The 27,074-nt window shown below is 45.6% G+C and overlaps 1 protein-coding gene across 2 annotated transcripts in view; it reads left to right on the top strand.

The window, feature by feature from the left end:
* The window catches only part of LOC112252270 (SNF-related serine/threonine-protein kinase), a 42,168-nt gene extending 15,447 nt beyond the window's left edge, over positions 1-26,721 (top strand). For both annotated transcript variants that reach the window (XM_024423362.2, XM_024423361.2), the window contains exons 2-6: positions 11,524-12,247; positions 20,032-20,173; positions 23,409-23,621; positions 23,826-23,963; positions 24,231-26,721. In XM_024423362.2, the coding sequence (XP_024279130.1) occupies positions 11,659-12,247; positions 20,032-20,173; positions 23,409-23,621; positions 23,826-23,963; positions 24,231-25,458 (2,310 nt within the window). In that variant the 5' untranslated portion in view covers positions 11,524-11,658 and the 3' untranslated portion in view covers positions 25,459-26,721. The remainder of the gene's footprint in view (positions 1-11,523; positions 12,248-20,031; positions 20,174-23,408; positions 23,622-23,825; positions 23,964-24,230) is intronic.
* The last annotated feature ends 353 nt before the right edge of the window (positions 26,722-27,074 follow it).

Genomic DNA, 27,074 nt, shown 5'->3' with positions numbered 1-27,074 from the left:
TACTCAATAGTCTTGGTTTCTCAAATGATTGCCTCGCCTGGTCACCAACTACTTCTCTGATAGAGTTCAGTGTGTCAAATAGGAGGGCCTGTTGTCCGGACCTCAGGCAGTCTCTACGGGGGTGCCACAGGGTTCAATTCTCAGGCCGACTCTCTTCTCTGTATACATCAATGATGTTGCTCTTGCTGCTGGTGATTCTCTGATTCACCTCTATGCAGACGACACCATTCTCTGGCCCTTCATTGGACACTGTGTTAACTAACCTCCAGACAAGCTTCAATGCCATACAACTCTTTCCGTGGCCTCCAACTGCTCTAAAATGCAAGTAGAACTAAATGCATGCTCTTTAACCGATCGCTGCCCAAACCTGCCCGCCTGTCCAGCATCACTATTCTGGATGGTTCTGACTTAGAATATGTGGACAACTACAAATACCTAGGTGTCTGGCTAGACTGTAAACTCTCCTTCCAGACTCTCATTAAGCATCTCCAATCCAAAATTAAATCTAGAATCAGCTTCCTATTTCGCAACAAAGCATCCTTCACTCATGCTGCCAAACATACCCTCGTAAAACTGACCATCCTACCGATCTTCGACTTCGGCGATGTCATTTAGAAATTAGCCTCCAACACTCTACTCAGCAAATTGGATGCAGTCTATCACAGTGCCATCCGTTTTGTCACCAAAGCCCCATATACTACCCACCACTGCGACCTGTACGCTCTCGTTGGCTGGCCCTCGCTTCATACTCGCCGCCAAACCCACTGGCTCCAGGTCATCTACAAGTCTCTGCTAGGTAAAGCCCTGCCTTATCTCAGCTCACTGGTCACCATAGCAGCACCCACCCGTAGCACGCGCTCCAGCAGGTATCTCTCACTGGTCACCCCCAGAGCCAATTCTTCCTTTGGCCGCCTTTCCTTACAGTTCTCTGCTGCCAATGTCTGGAATGAACTGCAAAAATCACTGAATCTGGAGACTCATATCTCCCTCATTAGCTTTAAACACCAGCTGTCAGAGCAGCTCACAGATCACTGCACCTGTAAATAGCCCTTCCAACTACCTCATCCCCATACTGTATTTATTTATCTTGCTCCTTTGCACCCCAGTATCTCTACTTGCACATTCATCTTCTGCACATCTACCATTCCAGTGTTTAATTGCTATATTGTAATTACTTCGCCACCATGGCCTATTTATTGCCTTACCTCCCTTATCCTACCTCATTTGCACACACTGTATATAGACTTTTTCTACTGTATTATTGACTGTATGTTTGTTTATTCCATGTGTAACTCTGTTGTTGTATGTGTCGAACTGCTTTGCTTTATCTTGGCCAGGTCGCAGTTGCAAATGAGAACTTGTTCTCAACTAGCCTACCTGGTTAAATAAAGGTGAAATAAAATTTTAAATTTAAAAAACAATGTTGATGACAACAATGCTGTTTTCACTTTGCTTCTTAATATAAATCCACTAGCGTTCTATAATGACACTATTGGTTTATTACTATTAGTCTTTTCTTTGCAAGTTGCCCTAAATCGTGTGATAAAATAAAATGTTTTTAAAAATCTAATCTGTCAGCTGTCAGGCTCTCGCAAAGTAGGCTATAGGCTGCTGCGGCCATTCCCACTGGCAATAGGCGATGTTGTTCAAAGTGGCTAGAGATGACACAGTAATGAGAAAAAAATCATATAGGCCTACTGGAAAAATAATAAGCTCCTGAAAATATTAGTATTATCATCCTACAGGATTGAATCATGAAAAGAGCTTGTCTACGTTTCATTCTTTACACCTATTTAATAAGAGAGGAAATGCAAAGCAAGCACCTGTCGTCATTCCTTGATTGCACATGCGGACCATCATGACGCTTGCTGCCTACAGTTTCTGATTAAAGAGATGAAGTCCAGACAGGCTACGCATATTTTAGGAAACTTTCTGAATGGACATAGAGAATTAGCAAACTCATACACCAACCCACCGAAAAGGACCTATCAGTCAAAGCCGCCTGCTGTAAATCTCACTCAGACACACAAGCAAATCATATTTCTCCTTTCCCCAAAAACGTATTAAAAACCTTGCCTTAGCTTCAAATCCTTTCTGTACGATATCAAAAATTAGTCTACATTATAGGATAATGCTAAATCAATGTAGTCTATCATATAAATTCACAAGAAAAGTTGTAAGGGGAAGATATAGAGACTGCTGAGATATAGGCCTAGGCTAAATGAAGACGCTGGGAGACTAATTCAGCTTTCAGCAGGACAATAACCGAAAACACAAGGCCAGATCTACACTGTAGTTGCCTACTAAGAAGACAGTGAATGTTCCTGAGTGGCCGAGTTACAGAGTTGACTTCAATTTGCTTGAATTTTCAATTTGCTTGAACATCTATGGCAAGACTTGAAAATGGTTGTCTCAGAGTAGAGGAAGGGGAGGAGACAGGTTGAATAAGGATTTTTAAGCTTTGAGACAATTGAGACATGGATTGTGTGTGTGTGCCGTTCAGAGGGTGAATGAGCAAGACTAAATATTTAAGTGCCTTTGAACGGGATATGGTAGTAGGTGTCAGGAGTGTCTTTGAATGGGGTATGGTAGTAGGTGTCAGGAGTGTCTTTGAATGGGGTATGGTAGTAGGTGTCAGGAGTGTCTTTGAATGGGGTATGGTAGTAGGTGTCAGGAGTGTCTTTGAATGGGGTATGGTAGTAGGTGTCAGGAGTGTCTTTGAATGGGGTATGGTAGTAGGTGTCAGGAGTGTCTTTGAACGGGGTATGGTAGTAGGTGTCAGGAGTGTCTTTGAACGGGGTATGGTAGTAGGTGTCAGTGTCTTTGAACGGTGGTAGTAGGTGTCAGGAGTGTCTTTGAACGGGGTATGGTAGTAGGTGTCAGGAGTGTCTTTGAACGGGATATGGTAGTAGGTGTCAGGAGTGTCTTTGAACGGGGTATGGTAGTAGGTGTCAGGAGTGTCTTTGAACGGGGTATGGTAGTAGGTGTCAGGAGTGTCTTTGAACGGGGTATACACTCAACAGTTTCCAATGTGTATCAAGAAGGTGTATCAATGTGTATCAAGGTCCACCACCAGCTTGTGGGAAGCATTGGAGTAAACATGGGCTGGCATCCCTGTGAAACGCTTTGGACACCTTGTGTCCATGCCCCGATCACTGGAGTCTGTTCCGAGGGCGAAAGTGTTACTAATGTTTGGTATAGTCAGTTTATATATCTATCATTAGGCTGTATGTCATTTTTGATGTACAGTGCCTTCGGAAAGTATTCAGATCCCTTGAATTTTTTACATTTTTTTTTTAGGTTACAGCCTTATTCTAAAATGGATTCAATTGTTTTTTCCCTCATCAATCTACAGACAATACCCCAAAAACAGTTTTATGAGAAATTGTATTAGCTAATTTATATTAAAAAATATATATATTACATTTACTGTGCATAAATATTCAGACCCTTTACTCAGTACTTTGTTGAATCACCTTAGGCAGGCGTTACGGCCTTGAGTCTTCTTGGGTATGACACTACAAGCTTGGCACAGCTGTATTTGGGGAGTTTCTCCCATTCTTCTCTGCAGATTATCTCAAACTCTGTCAGGTTGGATGGGGAGCGTCGCTGCACAGCTATTTTCAGGTCTTTCCAGAGATGGTCAACTGGGTCCAAGTCCGGGCTCTGGCTGGGACACTCAAGGACATTCAGAGACTTGTCCCGAATCCACTCCTGCATTGACTTGGCTGTGTGCTTAGGGTCATTGGCCTGTTGGAAGGTGAACCTTCACCCCAGTCTGTGGTCCTGTGCACTCTGGAGCAGGTTTTCATCAAGGATCTCTCTGTACTTTGCTCCATTCATCTTTGCCTCGATCCTGACAAGTCTCCCAGTCCCTGCCGCTGAAAAACATCCCCACAGCATGATGCTGCCAACACCATGTTTCAACATAAGGATAGTGCCAGGTTTCCTCCAGACGTGACGCTTTGCATTCAGGCCAAATAGTTGAATATTGGTTTCATCAGACCAGAGAATCTTGTTTCTCGTGGTCTGAGAGTCTTTGCGTGCCTTTTGGCAAACTCCAAGTGAGTTGTCATGTGACTTTTCAAACTTCTTCCATTTAAGAATGATGGAGGCCACTGTTCTCTTGGGGAACTTCAATGCTGCAGAAATCTTTTGGTACCCTTCCCCAGATCTGTGCCTCAACACAATCCTGCTTCGGAGCTCTATGGACAATTTCTATGGACAATACAAGGTATTCGATTGCTGATTTTTTTTTTTAGAATAAGGCTGTAACGTAAGAAAATGTAGAAAATGTCAAGCGGTCTGAATACTTTCCGAAGGTACTGTAGGCCTATTGTAAATGTGTATTATTGTGGCGTCACCTTCTTCATTGCAAAAATAAACACAAATACACAAATAACTTTAAGCTGCATATTAATTTGATAGAGGTAATGAACTGCCCATTGATCAGCACAGCCATTGATAAAACAGGACCATGTTTAAAAAAACAAGTGTTTCTGAGCTTATGTCAGTATTACACAATTACAGAAATCAGGAATAGAGACAGGTCCTATAGACCTCTACTGTATATGAGAAACTGTGTCCAACAGACCACCACCTGTTGTTATGATGGTGACATACTGAACAAAAAAATATGTTATTAAATATTTGTAAAATTCTCAATGACATGTATAGCTAAAATAAAGATTTAAGGAAATACAGGCAGGCACCACATTTCTACCAGACAAAACAGCTGGCTCAATCAAGCATTATGGTCTTGTAATTATAAAAGCAAAGCTTGCTTTCATATAATAAAAAAAAGCTTGAATTGGTAGAGGAATGGGATTAGTGTGGTGTGTGAAGAACGATTTAACTTGTATGCGGTACGAAGCCCATTATTGTGGGAGCACCTCTAAGAGTATGAACTAGGCTGTTTGAGAAGGTTTGAATCCTAAGCAACCTGCATACGCATTGTTTGAAATACAATATAACAACATAGCTACTGTAGTAGGTCAAAGCTGTGTGCTGGAAAGCCTTGGTAGAGCATGGATTGAGTAGGCATTGTGGTGCTCTTGAATTTCCTTTCTTTTTCAGCTTCACTTAAAACATTGTTTTTTGTTTTTTAATTAGCTATAACCTTGGTTGTCCAGCATAACAGTGTTTTGTAAACATTCTACTTGAGCTCAGAAAGAGTGTGCAGAGAGAAAGAGAGCACAGAGAGAGTACAGAGACTTGGCTGTCAGATGCCCACTCCTTTGACCTGCACACATCAGACTGTGGGCAGGTCAATAATTCACAGAATTGATTCCTGCAGATAAACAGAGCTCTATGTCTGTCTGTCAGCACATGCTCCTCATAGGACTCAGCACTCAGACACATGTGAGAGGGCCTGCTCTCTCCCCATCCCTTCTGCTTCTTTGGCACATTAACCATTCAGTTACAGCACTCGCACAAACACACACTTGAGCGCAGACACAGACACACTTGCATGGCAGCAGCACACACACACACACACACACACACACACACACACTGATACACACACAAACAAATGATAATATCCCATTACAGATATCGATCCATACCATTTTTGCTTGAACGCACACAACATCCATAGCCTTTATTCCTACCAACCCTGTCTGTATCTGCCACCCTTCTCCATGTAGTCCTTCCCCACCTACCTCCGTTTATTCTAGCCCTTCCTCTCTCCTGTCCATTATCCTCTCACAGTTACGTGTATCCACACCTATGGTGACGCCTGTTCTGTTGTTCTTTCTGCCTCCCTTCCTGTTTCCTTCGATAGTCCTCTGGGATTCTTGGACAGTTCACACTGGTCACAGTAGTCAGTTCAACATCTAGTTTTGATTTACATGTAGTTGACTTGGTAACTAAGGGGAATTCAACATGACATCAACAAAAAATGTCACTATGTCATTGGATTGAGGTTCAAAGTTGGGTGAAAAAAATACTAAATGCCCTTATGGTGATGACTTTTTCAAATCCAATCAGTTTTTCACATTGATTCAATGTCATCACATGTTTTGTTTGTATTGACGTGGAAACAACATTGATTCAACCAGTTTTTTCCCAGTGGGTTGTAACTTGTGAGGCACAGAGGTGTACCTCTACTGTTTATGCTGGAATGTTTATGATGCCATTAAGGGATTTGAGATTGTTTTATGTCATGTATTACCAAAAAAAAAGCCTTTTTTGTTGTAGTTTTTTCACGTTTATGTTGTTTAACTGGCTGTGTTTGTTAGACAGAAGTCGATGAGGCCACCTGGCTCCTGCTTCCAGTCCCTTATGTTTATAGGAAGGAACACTTCCCTAACCTGTCTGTCAGGTCACTATGTACTGTGCAAGAATGCACACACACACACTCCCTCTGCGTGGGTTCAATGTCAGCCTGTGTCTGTGTGAGAAACTGGAAATGAGAATGAAATGCAGCCAGGAAATTTTGGCAACAGTTCTGAAGCTAAATGTCTCTATTGCATATATGGTGACTATGGCCACTATGACTACTAAAATGAGTTTAAAGATTGTAAAGGGTGATTCTGCTAGTATTATATGGGCGATTCCACGCCAGCGTGGACAACATTTTAGAGAAATAAGCTTTTTGTGCGTATTGAACATTTCTGGGATCTTTTATTTCAGCTCCTGAAACATTTTACATGTTGCGTTTATATTTTTTGTTCAGTATAAAAGGGTTCTTTGGCTGTCCCCAAAGGAAAACCCTTTCATGAACCCCTTTTTGGTTCTCATTTGGGTACTCTTTTGAGTGTCAGTTGGCTTTTCATAGCTGGGCATTCAGCGGTCGAGACAGTAGGTGCGGTAGAGCGAGGGAGAGGGAGGGAGGGAGAGTCAAAAACAGCAAGTCCGTGACAAGGTAGCATGTCTGGTGAACAGGTCAGGGTTCCATAGCTGCAGGCAGAACAGTTGAAACTGGAGCAGCACGACCAGGTGGACAGCCAGGAGGCATCGGTCTAGGTAATCTGGAGGCATGGTCCCAGGGCTCAGGTCCTCTGGGAGGGGAGGGAGAGAGAGAATTAGAGGGAGCATACTTAAATTCACACAGGACACCAGATAAAACAGGAGAATTACACCAGATTAAACAGACTGACCCTAACCCCCGAAAACATAGACCATTGCAGCATATATACTGGAGGCTAAGAAAGGCGGGGTCGGGGGACACTGGCCCCGTATGACACCACTTTGCCAAAGCACAGCCCCCACACCACTAGAGGGATATCAACAGACCACCAACTTACTACCCTGAGACAAAGCTGAGTATAGCCCACAAAGATCTCCTCCACCACACAAGCACAAGAACAGACAGGAAGATCACGTCAGTGACTCAACACACTCAAGTTGCGTATAGAGCAAAAACGCCTGGCATGACATGACGCATCCCTCCTAGGGACGGCATTGAAGAACACTAGTAAGACAGTGACTCAGCCCCCGTAATAGGGTCAGAGGCATAAAATTGAGCTCAATGGGAGAAAGCCCTGCCTTCAGCTGTTTTCTTAGAAATTCTAGGGAGAATTAGGAGGCCTGTGTCCTGTGACCATAGCCTATGTGTAGGTATGTACGGCAGGTAGGAGCAAGTCCATGTAATTATTTGTAGGTTAGCGTCAACCTTGAAATCAGCCCTAGCCTTAACAGAAAGCCAGTGTCGAGAGGCTAGTACTGGTGTAATATGATTCTTTGGTTCTAGTCAAGATTCTAGCAGCCGTATTTAGCACTAACTGAAGTTTATTTAGGACCAAGACTATTGATGGTCCTAAGATAGCCGGAGAGTAGAGCATTGCAGTAGTCTACTCTAGAAGTGACAAAAGCACGGATTAGATTTTCTGCATTATTTTTGGACAAAAGTTTCTGATTTTTTAAAATGTTACGAAGATGGAAAAAAGCTGCCCATGAAATATTATTGCTATGTTCATCAAAAGAGATACGGGTCCAGAGTAACACCAAGGTCCTTCACAGTTTTATTTGAGACGACTGTACAACCATCAAGATTAATTGTCAGATTCAACAGAAGATCTCTTTGTTTCTTGGGACCTAGAACAAGCATCTCTGTTTTGTCTGAGTTTAAAAGTAAATTTGCCCCCATTCGCTTCCTTATGTGTAAAACACAGGCTTCCAGGGTAGGCAATTTTGGGGCTTCACCATGTTTCATCGAAATGTACAGCTGTGTTTCATCTGCATAGCAGTGAATGTTGACATTGTGTTTCCGAATGCCATCAGCAAGAGTTAGTATATATAGTGAAAACAATAGTGGTGGTCCTAAAACGGAACCTTGAGGAACACCGAAACTTACAATTGATTTGACAGAGGACAAACCATCCTCAGAGATGAACTGTTATCTTTCCGAGCGATAAGATCTAAACCAGGCAAGAACTTGTCCGCGTAGACCAATTAGGGTTTCCAATCTCTCCAAAAGAATATGGTGATCGATGGTGTCAAATGCGGTCTAGAAGCACAAGGACAGATGCTTTGGTCCGACGCCAGTAAGGTAATTTACCACCTTCACGAGTGCAGTCTCCGTACTCAGTCCGATAGTCCAGGATTATGAGGAAAAACATTAAGATTCACAATATTTATTCCACGGGACAAAGGTATGATCCAGGGTATGACCGTGACAATGTGTAGGTCCAGAGACAAAACCCACTGAGTCGATGATGGCAGGGTGGCAGGTAAGGTGGTGGTGATATGTTCCTTGACTAGTCTCTCAAAGCCCTTCATGATGACAGAAGTGAGTGCTACGGGGCGATAGTCATTTAGTTCAGTTATCTTTTCCTTCTTTGGTACAGGAACAGTGGTGGCCATCTTGAAGCATGTGTGGACAGCAGACTGGGATAGGGAGCAATTGAGCATGTCCGTAAACACACCAGCCAGCTGCTCTGCGCATGCTCTGAGGACGCGGCTAGGGATGCCGTCTGGGTCAGCAGCCTTGCGAGGGTTAACACGTTTAAATGTCTTAATCATGTCAGCCACGGAGAAGGAGAGGGGGACCCGCAGTCCTTGGGAGCGGGCCGCGTTGGTGAAACTGTATTATCCTCAAAGCGGCAAAGAAGGAGTTTGGTTTGCTTGGAAGCAAGACGTCGATGTCCGTGACGTGGCTGGTTTTCTTTTTGTAATCCGTGATTGTCTGTAGACCCTGCCACATACGTCTCGTGTTTGAGCCATTGAATTGCGACTCCACTTTGTCCCTATACCAACATTTTGCTTTTTGCAAAATTATTCAGCCCCCTTAAGTTAATACTTTGTAGCGCCACCTTTTGCTGCGATTACAGCTGTAAGTCGCTTGGGGTATGTCTCTATCAGTTTTGCACATCGAGAGACTGAAATTTTTTCCCATTCCTCCTTGCAAAACAGCTTGAGCTCAGTGAGGTTGGATGGAGAGCATTTGTGAACAGCAGTTTTCAGTTCTTTCCACAGATTCTCGATTGGATTCAGGTCTGGACTTTGACTTGGCCATTCTAACACATGGATATGTTTATTTTGAACCATTCCATTGTAGATTTTGCTTTATGTTTTGGATCATTGTCTTGTTGGAAGACAAATCTCCGTCACAGTCTCAGGTCTTTTGCAGACTCCATCAGGTTTTCTTCCAGAATGGTCCTGTATTTGGCTCCATCCATCTTCCCATCAATTTTAACCATCTTCCCTGTCCCTGCTGAAGAAAAGCAGGCCCAAACCATGATGCTGCCACCACCATGTTTGACAGTGGGGATGTTGTCTTCAGGGTGATTAGCTGTGTTGCTTTTACGCCAAACATAACGTTTTGCATTGTTGCCAAAAAGTTCAATTTTGGTTTCATCTGACCAGAGCACCTTCTTCCACATGTTTGGTGTGTCTCCCAGGTGGCTTGTGGCAAACTTTAAACTACACTTTTTATGGATATCTTTAAGAAATGGCTTTCTTCTTGCCACTCTTCCATAAAGGCCAGATTTGTGCAATATATGACTGATTGTTGTCCTATGGACAGAGTCTCCCACCTCAGCTGTAGATCTCTGCAGTTCATCCAGAGTGATCATGGGCCTCTTGGCTGCATCTCTGATCAGTCTTCTCCTTGTATGAGCTGAAAGTTTAGAGGGACGGCCAGGTCTTGGTAGATTTGTAGTGGTCTGATACTCCTTCCTTTTCAATATTATCGTTTGCACAGTGCTCCTTGGGATGTTTAAAGCTTGGGAAATCTTTTTGTATCCAAATCCGGCTTTAAACTTCTTCACAACAGTATCTCGGACCTGCCTGGTGTGTTCCTTGTTCTTCATGATGCTCTCTGCGCTTTTAACGGACCTCTGAGACTATCACAGTGCAGGTGCATTTATACGGAGACTTGATTACACACAGGTGGATTGTATTTATCATCATTAGTCATTTAGGTCAACATTGGATCATTCAGAGATGCTCACTGAACTTCTGGAGAGAGTTTGCTGCACTGAAAGTAAAGGGGCTGAATAATTTTGCATGCCCAATTTTTCAGTTTTTGATTTGTTAAAAAAGTTTGAAATATCCAATAAATGTCTTTCCACTTCATGATTGTGTCCCACTTGTTGTTGATTCTTCACAAAAAAATACAGTTTTATATCTTTATGTTTGAAGCCTGAAATGTGGCAAAAGGTCGCAAAGTTCAAGGGTGCCGAATACTTTCGCAAGGCACTGTATATACAGTATACAGTAGGTTAAAAAATGGTTTGTGATACAAATGTAAATAGCATTTCAAACATCCTTCTTCATGTGTAGCTCAGTTGGTAGAGCATGGCACTTGCAACACCAGGTTTGTGGGTTTGATTCCCATGGGGGACCAGTATGAAAATGTATGGACTCAATACTGTAAGTCACTCTGGATAAGAGCATATGATGTAAATTCAGTTTCTATTTCAGAATTGCCAGAACAATCTGAGATACCCAAAATATTTTTAGCTGGCTTGGAATCACCCGTATTTGGGTTCTATAGGCATAAGGCCGATACAATGAATTGCTTCATTAAAGTTGTGTAATGTGTGTTGTGTAATGTGTGTTGTCACCATAGCAGCCCTGTAATGGTAAATCTGTCCGTGGAGCCTTTATTTTTGGCAGACCACCCACTGAGTACTCTGTCTGAACCACTTGGGGGCTCCTGAGTGGCGCAGTGGTTTAAGGCACTGCATCTCAGTGCAAGAGGTGTTACTACAGACCCTGGTTCAATTCCAGACTGTATCACAACCGGCTGTGATTGAGAGTCCCATAGGGTGGTGCACTATTGGCCCAGCAATGTCTCGGGTAGGCCGTCATTGAAAATAAGGATTTGTTCTTAACTGACTTGCCTGGTAAAATAAAAAATCTGAGCAATCAAACTCTAATAAGGAACATAGCTGCCTGCAAAAGACTGCAGGGCTGAAGAAATTGCAGTGCATTTCAATGTTGTTAGGATCGAAGTGTTTTTTTTATAGTATTTCAAACACCACATCTCCCATAACAATCTGGATAATAAAAACCCTCCTCCATCTTGTTTGATATGAAGTATTGACTGTGTTTCCCATTGCTTAATTTGTCCAGGTAATGCATCAGTAGAGAGAGCCTCCAGCCCAACCCTCCCTCTCTTCATACCGAGACCCCTCATCCAGACTGAGACTGTCTCCAGCACCAACACACCACTCCCCTCACCCCGCCCTTGCCCCGCCCCACCCAGACATGGCTGCTTCTAAGGGTGGCTACGAGGGCAAGATCGCCGGCCTCTACGACCTGGATCGCACGCTGGGGAAAGGCCACTTCGCCGTGGTCAAGCTGGCCCGCCACGTCTTCACAGGCCAGCTGGTGGCGGTCAAGGTGATTGACAAGACCAAGTTGGACACCATGGCAACGGGCCACCTGCTGCAGGAGGTGCGCTGTATGAAGCTGGTGCAGCACCCCAACGTGGTGCGGCTCTATGAGGTCATCGACACCGCCACCAAGCTCTACCTCATCCTGGAGCTGGGCGATGGAGGGGACATGTATGACTATATCCTGCGCCACGAGGGTGGCGTGGCCGAGGACACGGCTAAAGTTCACTTCGCCCAGATTGTCCAGTCCATCTCCTACTGCCACCGGCTCCATGTGGTGCACCGAGACCTCAAGCCAGAGAATGTGGTGTTCTTCAGGCAGCAGGGTACAGTCAAGCTGACCGACTTCGGCTTCAGCAACCTCTTCAAGCCCGGGACCATGCTGATGACCAGCTGTGGTTCGCTGGCTTACTCCGCCCCAGAGATCCTGCTGGGGGATGAGTATGACGCTCCGGCTGTAGGTAAGACACATGGGGGACCTGGACAGTGGGTGTCTGGATGAGCAGGGGGTCTGTCTGTCCATCTGGATGTCTGGCTGGTTAACTTTCTCTCTGTCTGTCTGGCTTTCTGGATGGATGGATGACTTGCTGGCTGGCTGGATGGATTTTTCTATCATAAGGCTCAAGAGATGAGAGAAAGATATACAGTGTCTTCAGAAAATATTCAGACACTTTTTAAAAATGTTTGTACATTTATTAAAAATTGAATTACAGAAGTACCTTATTTACATAAGTATTCAGACCCTTTGCTATGAGACTCAAAATTGTGCTCAGGTGCATCCTGTTTCCATTGATCATCCTTGAGATGTTTCTTCAGCTTGATTGGAGTCCAATTAAATTGATTGGACATGATTTGGAAAGGCACACACATGTCTGTATAAGATCCCACAGTTGGCAGTGCATGTCAGAGCAAAAACCAAGCCATGAGGTCAAAGGAATTGTCAGTAGAGCTCCGAGACATGATTGTGTCGAGGCACAGATCTGGGGATGGGTACCAAAACATTTCTGCAGCATTGAAGGTCCCCAAGAGCACAGTGGCCTCCATCATTCTTAAATGGAAGAAATTTGAAACCACCAAGACTCTTCCTAGAGCGGCCCACCAGGCCAAACTGCGCAATCGGGGGAGATTGCACAATCGGGGACTCTCAGACCATGAGAAACAAGATTGTCTGGTCTGACGAAACCAAGATGGAATTTTTTGGCCTGAATGCCAAGCATCACATCTGGAGGAAACCTGGCACCATCCCTATGGTGAAGCATGGTGGTGGCAGCATCATGCTGTGGGGATGTTTTTCAGAGGCAGGGACTGGTAGACTAGTCAGGATCGAGGGAAAGATGAACGGCGCAAAGTACAGAGAGATCCTTGATGAAAACCTGCTCCAGAGCGCTCAGGACCTCAGACTGGGGCGAGGGTTCACCTTCCAACAGGACAGCGACCCAACGCACACAGCCAAGACTATGCAGGAGTGGATTCGGGAAAAGTCTCTGAATGTCCTTGAGTGTCCCAGCCAGAGCCCCGACTTGAACCTGATCAAACAACTCTGGGGAGACCTGGAAATAGCTGTGCAGCAGTGCTCCCCATCCAACCTGACAGAGCTTGAGAGGATCTGCAGAGAAGAATGGGAGAAACTCCCCATATGCAGCTGTGCCAAGCTTGTAATGTCATACCCAAGAAGACTCTATGCTGTAGTCACAGCCAAAGGTGCTTCAAATGTAGTAGTATTAAAAACTAACAAAAATAAGTAAGCTGTAACGTAACAGAATGTGGAAAAAGTCAAGGGGTACTGTATGTGAAAAGACAGTTCTATATAATTCTCCATAGAAAACAAAGTCAGCGTATGATCCATTTTACAGACAAACGATTCACAGATTTTTAAATGTATTCTGTCCAGACCACATTCTGGTCCCTCTACGCCAGGGTTTTCCAAACTCGGTCCCCCCTGGGTGCACATTTTGTTTTTTGCCCTAGCACTACAAAGCTGATTGAAATAATCAAAGCTTGGTGATGAGTTGGTCATTTGAATCAGCTGTGTAGAGCTAGGGCAGAAAACAAAACGTGCACCCTGGGAGCTCCACAGAATTTCCACAAATCCTCTGAGACCATGATAAAGCTGGAGAAATGAACATGGGTTTATCTGTGGTACTGTCTGTCGGTCTGTCCATGATGCAATCATTACTCTAGCTCACCCAACACAAGTGTATATTCATTGAATCCCTATTTAGATTTTAAAGCAGCAAAATGTGAAAAGAAATTCAAGGGGATGTAGACTTTCTACACACACACACATACAAACACACAAACGTGAACAGATGGTCTCTGGGCTGCAGAGAATCTGGAATGGAAATGTAATTTGCGCATGGATAGGCGGCATAGCAATCCTCGCACGGCTTTAATCTAGGCCAGGGACGTTGAAGCTGTGCCGATGCTGGGCTTAAAGCCCACAGTCAGGGGGATAGTTGTCTCTGTGTCAGAATAGGAGAATTGTGGGTTGCCACTTACAGTTCAGTGTGTCCGCACACTGATGTTGTTTTTAATCTGGTCTGTTTACCGCAGACAGACATGGTTGTAATATGGGCTTTTTCTTCAATTTAAATCGAATTAAATCAAATGGAGAGTAGTGCAGGGAGAATGAATGAACTATGAAGATATGTACTAGGTCTCCAGACCTGCAGTAATTCCTGACCTTAACATTCCCCAAGTACACACTTCTATCCTGCCCCAGATATATGAACACCTGGCTGCACCGTATTCACCTGACCTTGTTGCTAAGAAAATGGACTGTTATTGTGAAAACGCCATGACGTCCTCACACACACGTGGAACGTGTTATGGTGCTGTGCCATTATCACCCTAACAGAACACTGAGAGACAGTAAAAGAGGTGAGTGAAGGTAGAGTAATTCCTTCTGTTCCTAGCAGTGTGGAATCCAGTAAACCTATTATATCTGCTAGGTAATGGCCACCGGCCAGGGAACAGCTGAGTGTTCAATGACACAGACAGACACATATACAGGAGGACAGGATTACAGCTTAGAGGGAATCTAATTAGACTCACACCTCATCTCAGCACGACACACTACTAGTCCACAGTGTGGTTCTATACATTCCTTAGTCATAACTGCTGATGGGATTGGCCATGTGAAATAATGAAGATCAGCACTACACTAAGTAAAGTATATCCCCTATGGGTACATACTCTAGAAAATCTAGTTGAGACGGTTTGATGTCGATATTTCAGCACAGTGTGACCCAAGCAGGACTGGTAATACTACAGTACAGGGCTGTATGTGGTGCTGTGCTGGGAGTGTGCCAGATTGAAAGCCCCTAACTGGGTCAGATTCCTCTGAGACACAGACCCAGACCAGCCTACGAGGTGACCAGACCCAAGGGGGCCGCCCACTGCAGAGGGACCGCAGGGGGTTTAGGCACGTGCACTGAAACCAAAACCACAACCACCTTATTCACCTGCAGAATCAGGACCTGGCGTGAGCACCTACACACCTTAAACATGCCCCCAAAATAAAGACTACATGAGCCAGCCCAGGAGATTTGTGACAGAATCCCTAGATCTATATTCTCTGATCAGTCCTGTGTGTGTCAATGTGTGTTTGGGCAGTGTTCACCTACATTTGTAGTGGATGCTTTCATTCCCTCTGGTTAATATATCCGCTTGATGTACCAGCTAATCCACAAACACATCTGCGACAGACACACACAAAAATCAAAACATGTTTATTGGCTTGCACGGCAGTGGCACTGCTATAAAATAAAATCCCACATTTTTGGGCCTATTGCACGTGGGTGGCCTTAGCGTTGTGTGTGAGACTGTGTGAACTGACCAGAGAAAGGTCCCATTCCCCAACCAACACACAACACGGGACATGTTTCTGGCATTAACCTGGTTTGAGCCCGGTCATGATGACCCAGGGATTAGCGCCCTGTCTAAACAGAACCTGGGAAACACACACATAGCAATGTGGCAGAAGATACCTTTGTCTAGTGTCAACTTGTCTCTGATGTTATCTGACAGGCTGTGTTGAAGTCAAGCTGGGACAAGGCCTGACGAGTGTGGGTGTGGGGGGGGGGGAATCCTATTACTACAGGATTATATATGTCATTATATGGTCTAGTCTCTGTGACTCAGTAGTCTTCAGATGACGCCTGAAAACTCCATGGATGGAGACTGAGTCAGAGTGGTGTAGTATTTCCACAGGTTCCCTGGCTGGTGGTGTACAGTTACAGTATGACTGACTCTGAATGAATATTCTTTAGCTCAGCATGCTATTATTTTGGTCCACTGATCAGGTGCTGGTTTAATCCACACATTAGGCCTCGGTGACAGAGTGACGGCTGAGAGAGGCAGCTCGCTCACTGAGGCCTGCTGCCTCTACACTGCCATACAGCCCTGCTAATGATAACGCAACAGTGCAAAGCATAACAAAACACAGCACAGGGTTGAGGTCAACTCCATTTCAATTCAGGCAATTCAGAAAGTGAATTGAATTTCCAACCACTCTGAAGGTAAATGACACCTGGAAGATTGGACTTTCATCTGCTGAATGGGCAGAACGTGGCCCTGCAGCAAACTTCCAGGTGAAGAAGAGCTGTAGAGACACACACATACACACACATACACACACATATACACGAACACATGCACCCACACACATGTAGAATCATGTATTGACTATTTGTACAGTGTGTACTGTATATTGTATGGAATATTGTATAGGTGGGTACTGCATACGGCTATGAATGGACCTCCAGGGTCATTGAACTGAGTGTCTGTCTCCTAGTTATTATGAGAGCAGTGTGACTGTCTGAACACAGTGGTTATATGATGAGACAGAGACAATCAGAGGCCTGTGTGCGCAGAGTCACACAGGGTACGTCCCAGACCCAGGGCGATCGGAGAGGGAGTCTGTTTTTTGTGTCTAACACATGGCTGTTACCGTTACATAAGCCAAACCAAGCAGAGTGGGGAAGAACAGATAGTCAGATACCATCTCAGGCCCTCTGTCTTGTCTTGTGTCCTGGGCTATTTCATTAGAACTTGTCTGTCTAGCTCTGTTCTGCCTTAACATTCAAGTCTACTTCACAGGCAGACATTTTCATTATGTATTTGTCACGTCTGCTCCCGCTCTTCCCCCCCAAGCGCCAGGCTGCCCTGCATCACTCACTCCTATCATCTATTACGCACACCTGCCTTCCCACGTCACGCGCATCAGCGATATTGGACTCACCTGGACTCACTCATCATCTGTTTATTACCTCCCCTATATTTGTCAGTTCCCAGCTCTGTTTGCTGCTGATGCATTAATTGTCTTTTTTTGTGTTACCTGTTTGCTGATGCTGTTCCTGTCTCGTTCCATGTCCGTTATTTATGAAATGTTTTACTCCCCGTACCTGCTTCGTCTCTCCAGCGTCATTCATGTGACAGTATTTCTCTAAATCTCTTGTAGACAAACCAGTTGACATGTCAAACCTCTAGGTTTAAGTGATCGTCGATTAAGAGCAGTAGGATTAAGTCATATATTTGAACAAAAGAGCAAGTACATTTGATGTATTTGTATACATGTATTTCTAGATGAAACACTAAGTTTGGTGAAAAGGTGACTATGATTTTGTGTTGTACTTTGTCAATTGAAAATGTGCTTAGAGTTTTGAAACCACTGCCTTTTTGATGATCTGTTTTGAGTTTTGTACTAAGAGTTGTGAACAGATGGGGTGAGGTTTAGAGGGAGGGAGAGCTCTCAGTATGTACTCTAGAACAAAGTATTTCCTCTGAGTGAGGGAGCGGATTTCCTCTGGAGACAAACACCATCTGCTGGGATATTTAGAGAGAGAGGGCGGAGAGGAGGCGCAGGGAGAGGAGGAGGGGGGATAACAGGGAGAAGTAGAAGGGGGAGAGTAAGATAGGGCACAAGGAGAGGATGCAGGGACAGAAGGGGGAGAGAGAGGGGTGCAGAGAGAGGGCGCAGGGAGAGGGAGGGGAGAGAGAGAGGGGAGAAGGGCGCAGGTAGAGAGAGGGCACAGGGAGAGGGAGAGAGGGGGGAGGGCACAGGTAGAGAGAGGGGGGGGCACAGAGAGAGAGAGGTGGAGGGCACAGGTAGAGAGAGGGCCAACCCAGACAGGAAGATCACATCAGTGACTCAACCCTCTCAAGTGACGCACCCCTCCTAGGGACGTCATGAAATCATCATTACACGGGTGCACCTTGTGCTGGGGACAATAAATGGCCACTAAAATTTCAAACAATAGGCCACAGATCCCTCAAGTTTTGAGGGAGTGTGTAATTGGCGTGCTGACTGCAGGAATGTCCACCAGAGCTGTTTCCAGATAATGTAATGTTTATTTCTTTACCATAAGCCGCCTCCAACGTCATTTTAGAGAATTTGGCAATACGTCCAACCGGCCTCACAGACCACGTTTAACCACGCCAGCCCAGGACCTCCACATCCAGCTTCTTCACCTGCGGGATCATCTGAGACCAGTCACAGCTGATGAAACTGTGGGTTTGCGCAACTGAAGAATTTCTGCATAAACTGTCAGAAACCGTCTCAGGGAAGCACATCTGTGTGCTCATCATCCTCAACAGGGTCTTGACCTGATTGTACTTCGGCATTGTAACCAACTTCATTGGGCAAATTCTCACCTTCGATGACCACTAGTATGCTGGAGAAGTGTGCTCTTCACGGATGAATCCCGGTTTCAACTGTACTGGGCAGATGGCAGACAGCGAGTATGGCATTGTGTGGGTGAGTTTGTTTGCCACCATGAGTGCCCCATGGTGGCGGTGGGGTTATGGTACGGGCAGGAATAAGCTATGGACAACAAACACAATTGCATTTTATTGATGGCAATTTGAATGCAACGAGGTACCATGATGAGATCCTGAAGCCCATTGTCATGCCATTCATTCACCTCATGCTGCTGTTTATCCCGCACACTTGTCACCATCGTCTCGCGCACCTGCGCCTCATGACACTCACCTGCACTCCATCACCTCCTTGATTATCGTCCCTACATCTGTCACTCCCCTTGGTTCTTTCCTCAGGCGTTATTGACTGTTTTCATGTTGGTGCGTTGTTTGTGTTACGTGTTTATTGTTTCGTTTATTTATTAAAACACTCACTCCCTGAACTTGCTTCCCGACTCAGCGCACTCGTTACATTGGCACTCGTTACATTGGGCCTAATTTATTTATTTAAATTGACTGATTTTATAATAGGAACTGTAACTCAGTAAAACGCATGTTGCGTTTATATATTTTGTTCAGTGTATATACAGTATATAGAGAGAGATCACAGAGACAGAACAGGAGAATAATCACTGGGATTCCACATGGGTAAAATCTATCCTCATACAGGGCTTTCTCACATACATTTCACTTTTATTTAACTAGGCAAGTCAGTTAAGAACAAATTCTTATTTACAATGACGGCCTAGGAACAGTGGGTTAACTGCCTTGTTCAGGGGCAGAACAACAGATATTTACCTTGTCAGCTCGGGGATTCAATCTTTCAATTCAACCTTTTGGTTACTAGTCCAACGCTCTAACCACTAGGCTACCTGCCGCCCCACATCATTAACTGAACCTTGAAGGGATACTTTCCCCAGAGTCAGTGGATAGCATTGTTATGTCTCTATCCAGTATGATAGAAGTTAGAAGTAGTTCTGCGAGCCGTTGCTAACTAGCGCTAGCTCAATGACTGGAAGTCTATGGGTATCTGCTAGCATGCTAAAACAGAATGTCAGTCAGTAAGAGCACAGCCAGAGCCGGATATATAGAAGGCTCTGGGCAGGGCCATAGGAACACGGAGTGTCAGTGTGGGTGAGAGGTTGGCTCTCTCTGTCTCATAGGGCCACTCACAGTGTGGGTGAGAGGTTTGACCGGAGTGTCTCAAGGCCTGTGTGTTTGCTCCAGGCTCCAGACCCTGCCAATGACACACTGACTGGGGGAGGGAGAGTTACATACTGTATGTACTCACCAGCTGTCTGGGACAAAGGCCTGGATCTGTAAACAACATTCATTTCAGCCACTGGAACCAGACTACTGAGGGACGGTTATACTGTAGATGTTTGTTGGTTGGTTTGTTTCAGTGATTATTAGGGCAAGGAGTCCTGACCATACAAATATCTGGGCCCTAGTGATCAAATAGTATGTGTCTGCATACTCACATTACGAAGTTTGACAATGTGTTTATGTATCTATGGTGACTGTATGCATGGTTTTTGTGTTACAGATATTTGGTCACTGGGGGTGATCCTCTTCATGCTGGTGTGTGGACAGCCGCCATTCCAGGAGACCAATGACAGTGAGACGCTCACCATGATTATGGACTGTCGCTACACCGTCCCCGCCCATGTCTCCGCAGACTGTAAAGAGTGAGTAGCATCACCCTCTCAAATCAAATCAAATCACATTTATTTATATAGCCCTTCGTACATCAGCTGATATCGCAAAGTGCTGTACAGAAACCCAGCCTAAAACCCCAAACAGCAAGCAATGCAGGTGTAGAAGCACGGTGGCTAGGAAAAACTCCCTAGAAAGGCCAAAACCTAGGAAGAAACCTAGAGAGGAACCAGGCTATGTGGGGTGGCCAGTCCTCTTCTGGCTGTGCCGGGTGGAGATTATAACAGAACATGGCCAAGATGTTCAAATGTTCATAAATGACCAGCATGGTCGAATAATAATAAGGCAGCCTCCAGCTCTCACACACACCATGCAGTAACCTCAACACGGTGTCACACAATGCAGTTTAAATATGTCATATGGTTTTTATAATTCTCTCAGATGCACTAGAAATAGACTGTGGTTATGCAACAGTGATACATACAGACACATAATAAAAACGATGCCAGTTGTCGGCTCTCTGTGTGTTTCTGAATGTCTGGCCCTAACCTGCCCTACCCCAGTCAGCCCCAGCCAACCTTTATTTTGACAAGGAGTCAGTGCTGAGACCAAGGTCTGTTTTCCAGATGAGCCCTGTATAGCACCACAATACACATCAAACTACACATTCATATGCACAATAAAATACACATTATTATACACAACAATACATGAAAAGCAAAACAATCCTAAAAAACGGACACATTCGTCAGTAAAAAGGACCCCTGACAAACGGCTGAAATGCCCTAGAGGCACCAGTTGTAATTGTTGATCATTCCACAAGTAAGGTGCAAGAAAATGAAAGGTTGATTTACCTAACTCTCTAGACACCAGCGGGCTTGATCATCTGTCATTTCAAATCTTAACAGGGATGTTAGGCAAGGCAGACATTTGTGGAGCTTATTGATGTGATCTACATGACTTCAAAGAGGTGGGTGAGATTTTATTAAACCCATGTCTCCTATCGCCCAAACTCTGAACCTCACGCCTGACTGAGAACCTCGTGCAAACAGCCTTCTGGACACAGTCTACCCTGTGCTCTTTGGCTGTTTTTGTCAGAGGGCGCAAGCCAATCACTGAATAGGGAATACAATATTGAAAGTTGATTTGAGGTGGCCAGCCAACCAGTGGGTAGAATAAAGAGATGGCTGAAATGAAAGTTTATCTCAGGATTTCCAAAAATGATGAGAGTTCTAGGAAACTGAGAGTTGCTGAGTGAGTTGGTTCAGATCCGTGCTGTATTGGACTGCCACTTGTCTGTAATTCATTGCGTGGTTAGGATCAATCCCTGGATACCTAGTCACTCCATTCTACATCTCACCCCAGATCTCACCCCAGCTCTGGTATCTATTAAAGTTCAATCTGAACATAACTGTCTTTGTGTTAAAAGGGGATGAATTAGCTAAGCCCCTTGGTACCAATGCTATTTGTGTTTGAGACTCAAGAACACCCCTGCGGCCACTGAACCGCAGTCCAGACCTCCCAGACCTTGTGGTTCTGAGTCAGATGATTGAGCCTCAGACATCTAACTGACTGGCTCAGGAACAGTTTCAAACATAAAACCTGGGTCATATGACCAAGGCCCTGACGAAAGCTCTTTTCATGGGAAGATGATTCCTTGCAAAACAGAACAGTCCTGTGGGCACAATCAACAGAGCGAAAGCAGACCTCTCTCTCCTACAATCTCTCTCTCACTATCTCCCTCTCACTCCCCTCTCTCTTTCCCTCTCTCTCCTGATATCTCTCTCTCCCCCCTGTTGCTCTCTCTCTCTCCCCTGTTGCTCTCTCTCTCACCCTCTCTCTCTCTCCCTCTCTCCTGCTATCTCTCCCCTCTGTTGCTCTCTTTCTCCTGCTATCTCTCTCTCCCTCTCTCCTGCTATCTCTCTTTCTCCTGCTATCTCTCTCCCCTCTGTTGCTCTCTTTCTCCTGCTATCTCTCTTTCTCCTGCTATCTCTCTCTCCTGCTATCGCTCTCTCTTTCTCTCGTGCTGTCCCTCTGTTGCTCTTTTTCTCTCTCTCTCTCCCTACCTACTCTTACTTTGTATTAAGTGCTTTGCTTTACTGCGTAGTAGTGTTGTGAGATGTGCATGGGTCAGTTAGGAAGACAGTGTGTAAATCATTCGTTTGTATTAATATTTCAGTAGTATGAATAGGATATACCAAACAACAAGAGCATTATTGGAGGTTCAGAGAAGTATGGGTACTTGCACAGTGTAAATGGACATAAGGGAAAATAGGGCATTATTAAAGGAGGATAGAGCCTTTAGGCTGAATGGTGATCCTGGCCTTGCATGGTTAAACCACTTAAAGGCGTGTGCAAACATACACACACACACACACACACACACAATTGTTTTTCTATCCTCGTGGGGACCTAAAATTGATTTCCATTCAAAATGATATTTTCCCTAACCCCTAACCCTAACCCTAAACATAACCCCTTACCCTAATTCCAACCCTAATTGTAACCCTAAACCTAACCCCTAAACTCAAAATAACATATTCCATGGCCCCACGAGGGAGATTTTTCCTTGTTTTACTATCCCTGTGGGGACTTTTGGAGATTTTAGGTCCCCACAAGGATAAAAGAGCAAGATGACACACACACACACACACACACACACACTCACATACACACACACGCCTACCAGTGAGACAGAGGGAGCAGTGGCATCCCCTGGTGGTCATTCACAGGAACTTGTTCCTCTACACCAGACTAGAGCCAGCTCTCAGCCTCACTGCAGTGCATTAAAACAGTCACAATAACAAATAGATTAGTCTGATACAGACTTTGCATACCTCTCTGCACACACACACACACACACAGACATATAGAGAGGAATACAAAGTCCCCATCCTGCATCAGAGCCTGCATGATGATGCACAGAGTCAGGCTGTGCCATGCCTCTCAGCCATGCCTTTCATCAAATTACCTGCCCTGCATGGATGCACCTAAAGACTGTCTGATGTCTGCAGGCGCTCATGAATATTGATGATGAAATAGATTGACAGTTTGATCTCATTCACTCTCGTATCGCAGATAAATGGGGTTATGTGCTTTGACTGTCAATAACTGAATCAGTATGCATGAGAACTTCACTCGTGTCCCGGTGTTACAAACAAGAGGCCACAGAGGTATATATAGTATCTGATCTATGGAAGGTGAATTCTCAACTGTGTCTCTCTCTCTCTCTCTCTTTCTATCTGGCTCTCTCTCTCTTTCTTCCAGTTTGATCTCCCGTATGCTGCAGAGGGACCCGTCTAGTCGTGCCTCCCTGGAGGAGATCGAGAAGCACCCCTGGCTGCAGGGGGTCAACCCCTCCCCCACAGGGCACAGTGCCGCCCCCCTCACCTCCCACCGCAGCCTGTCCCAGGAGGAACACGAGATCATCCTCCACGCCATGACCAGCGGCAACATCGCTGACCGCAATGCCATCCAACAGTGAGGACTTCCCTATGTCTTCCTCTTCTCCCCATATTCTCCTTCTCTCAATCCTCTTCCTTTGTACTCTACCTCAGATCTGAAAGCTTTTCAAGCAAGATAACTTGGTGAAATGCATTTGTGGATGCAGTTCTGAAATGTGGTTGTTTTAAAATATTCTATTCTAAATTTAAACAAAATTGTGTGTCATTGTGGTACACCCAGGGCTCTAGAAGCGGATCAATACAACCACATCACAGCCACGTATTACCTGCTGGGGGAGCGCATCCTGAGAGACAAGCAGGAGCAGCCCAGCGAGATCCCGAAAGTCGACAGTTCGTGGGCCGAGCCATCACAACTCCAGTAAGACTCAGCATTCATTTAGTACAGTCAGTCACAATGATTCACAAAGGCACACAGTGCAGTCAGTCAGTCAGTCACAATGATTCACAAAGGCACACAGTGCAGTCAGTCAGTCAGTCACAATGATTCACAAAGGCACACCGTGCAGTCAGTCAGTCAGTCACAATGATTCACAAAGGCACACAGTGCAGTCAGTCAGTCATAGTAAAAATGCAACTAGCTGATCATGAACTCTACTCATTTCTAATATATCTTTCTCTTCTGCAGGAGGCCGCGGTCTGAGCCTCTGGATCTGGAGCAGAGGGGGCTCCATGGCCTGCTGGCTGGCTGTCCCCGCCGAGGGGTGTCTGATGCTGTGGACTTCCTGACCGACAGGCCCCTGCTGCTTCAGCCACAGCCAAGTCGCACAGAGAGCCCCTTCCCTGAGTACAGCACAGAGCCCTGCCTGGGGCTCACCCTGCGCCCTTCACCCCCTGACGAACCTCCACAGATCAAGAGCCTGGGAGCCCTGCAGCTCATCTGTGAAGAGGAAGAGGAGGAGGAGGAAGATGAGGCGGAAGAGACAGGCGAACCACATGTTGGACTTCATAATATTCAAACACTGCCTCATATAATAGGCTTGGCATCAACATCTGTGTCTACAGAACAGTCTAGTCCCATGCTCACAGCTCCAGAGGCTCCACAGAGCCCAGTCAGAGTAGTCCCAGCTCAGGGAGAGGAAACAGGCCTGTTGGCCACCTCAGTGGAGGAGGCACTGGAGACAGAGAGGGGGGAGTGGGACAGGGAGCTGCAGGCCAGGGTTTCTAGCCACAGCAGAGAGATGGAGCCTGACCAGCTGGCAGCCATACAGGAAGAAGAACAGGGTACAATGGAGTCAGGGGAGAAGCCCATGGAGGAAGGAGACATGTCATGTGACCAACTGAGGCTAGGTAGTCATTTGACTTCAGACCAGCCAATCAATGGTAGTTCGATCAGCCCTAAAGCTCACCCTCCATACCTGCCTCGCCTCGGGGGGGTGCAGTGTTGTTGTGGGCAACAGGAAACTCCCAGCCCAGACATCATAGAAGGGGAAGATGCTATTCTTAAAAACAACAACACCACAGAGTCCAAGCCTAAGCTCCTGGTGCAGAGTGGGGGGTCCACCCCATGCGCCTCACCCCGCTCTCTGCCCCATAACCACTGTGTGGACCTGGGCCCCGACGGGGTGGAGACGACCCGCAAGGTGAGAGGGCCTGGTGGGGAGTCTGAAGGGGACACTCCGGAGGAGCTTCAATTAGAGAGATCCCACAATGCACCACAGGGTGGCCTTGGGCCCAGGGAGACGGGGACCGACCCTACGTTCAGACTGGATCCTGGAAAGGGGAAGAACGTGAACCTGAGAGACCGCCTGCTGCAGTTCCCTCTCTGTGAGAAGGCCCTGTCTTTCAACATCCAGCCCACCTCCAAGGAGAAAATCCTGCCCTTCGCCCAGTACAACTGCTGCCATGTACTGTAGGCAGGGCCACCTGTAGATACCCTATACCTCCCACATTACTCACTCTGTGCCCTAGCGAAGGGGTAGGAATGGGCATCACTCCAGACACCCTCACACCAGGCCCAGACCCTGTCACTGTTCCATCTACTTCAACTTAAACACAAAACACTGGTGCAGACAGTATGTAGCCTATCTGAACTATCGGTCTGCGTCCAACCTAAACGGAATGATCATACTGTGACCTCAGACACGTTCCAGCCAATTGTAGTTAGACCTGTGTAGCCCCCACCCTGACCTCTTTATACTTACCGTCTACTGCTGCTTTCTTTGTGAGACAAAAACTGGACCTCATTGTGCTGCTATGTACTGGACTATAGAAAATGCTTTTTGTGTGGTCTTCTTAGACTATCACTATATACTGTAGCTTTGAATTGATTGCTATTTTATTTGCCCTTGTATCATAGCTTTTCATTTTGTACTAGCTTATCTAGAACTGAGCCCATTTTAGCAGATGGTATGTTGTCACTCTGAGGCCTGCTAGTACAGTGCTATAATTGGAATGTGTAAGATGATGCATGCTGTATAGGTGAAAGCTACACTCCATGCCTCAGGCGCCATCCTTCGTTAGCTCAGCTAGCAGCATGATGGAAGGTGTGATGATGCTCTAGACAGTGTAGCTGGAAGCATGGTATCATTTAATGCGGGGGGTTACTTACGTCAATGACATTGTTGGTGCACTAATGTGGGTGCATTGTTGAATCTCAGTGGTACACAGTAGTGCAGAGGAGATGAGTCGGGCAGCGTTGCTCATGGTCACGTGATGAAGTAGCCCCGCTTGCGAACTTCAAAACCAGTGTCTGACCTTGGACCATGGGGGAATTTCCTCTTGGTCTACTGGTCTGGTTGCTCCCTAGGGAGACCCGCAATGATATCCTATATGTTACATTGGTGCCCAATGTGAGGCGATCTCTCGTGGGGGAGGAGGTCAAAGGGGGGTGAATATAGTGGACTTGTCAGACTTGGTTGCTCATGGTCACGTGATCAGGGTCTGCGTTGGGACCCATGGGAGACCATGGTTCATATCACGTGTGTTACAGTAGCAAGGCTTGGGATCTAAACTGAATGTAAGAGCAACACCCAGGGAGAGAAACATTTTTGGACAGAGTTTCATAATGTAGAATTAAAAATATACACTGCTCAAAAAATAAAGGGAACACTTAAAAAACACAATGTAACTCCAAGTCAATCACACTTCTGTGAAATCAAACTGTCCACTTAGGAAGCAACACTGATTGACAATAAATGTCACATGCTGTTGTGCAAATGGAATAGACAACAGGTGGAAATTATAGGCAATTAGCAAGACACCCCCAATAAAGGAGTGGTTCTGCAGGTGATGATCACAGACCACTTCTCAGTTCCTATGCTTCCTGGCTGATGTTTTGGTCACTTTTGAATGCTGGCGGTGCTTTCACTCTAGTGGTAGCATGAGACAGACTCTACAACCCACACAAGTGGCTCAGGTAGTGCAGCTCATCCAGGATGGCACATCAATGCGAGCTGTGGCAAGAAGGTTTGCTGTGTCTGTCAGCGTAGTGTCCAGAGCATGGAGGCGCTACCAGGAGACAGGCCAGTAC

The sequence above is a fragment of the Oncorhynchus tshawytscha genome, linkage group LG06, assembly GCF_018296145.1.
Source record: "Oncorhynchus tshawytscha isolate Ot180627B linkage group LG06, Otsh_v2.0, whole genome shotgun sequence".
NCBI classification, from domain to species: domain Eukaryota; kingdom Metazoa; phylum Chordata; class Actinopteri; order Salmoniformes; family Salmonidae; genus Oncorhynchus; species Oncorhynchus tshawytscha.
This window is presented reverse-complemented; position numbering and strand designations above follow the sequence as displayed.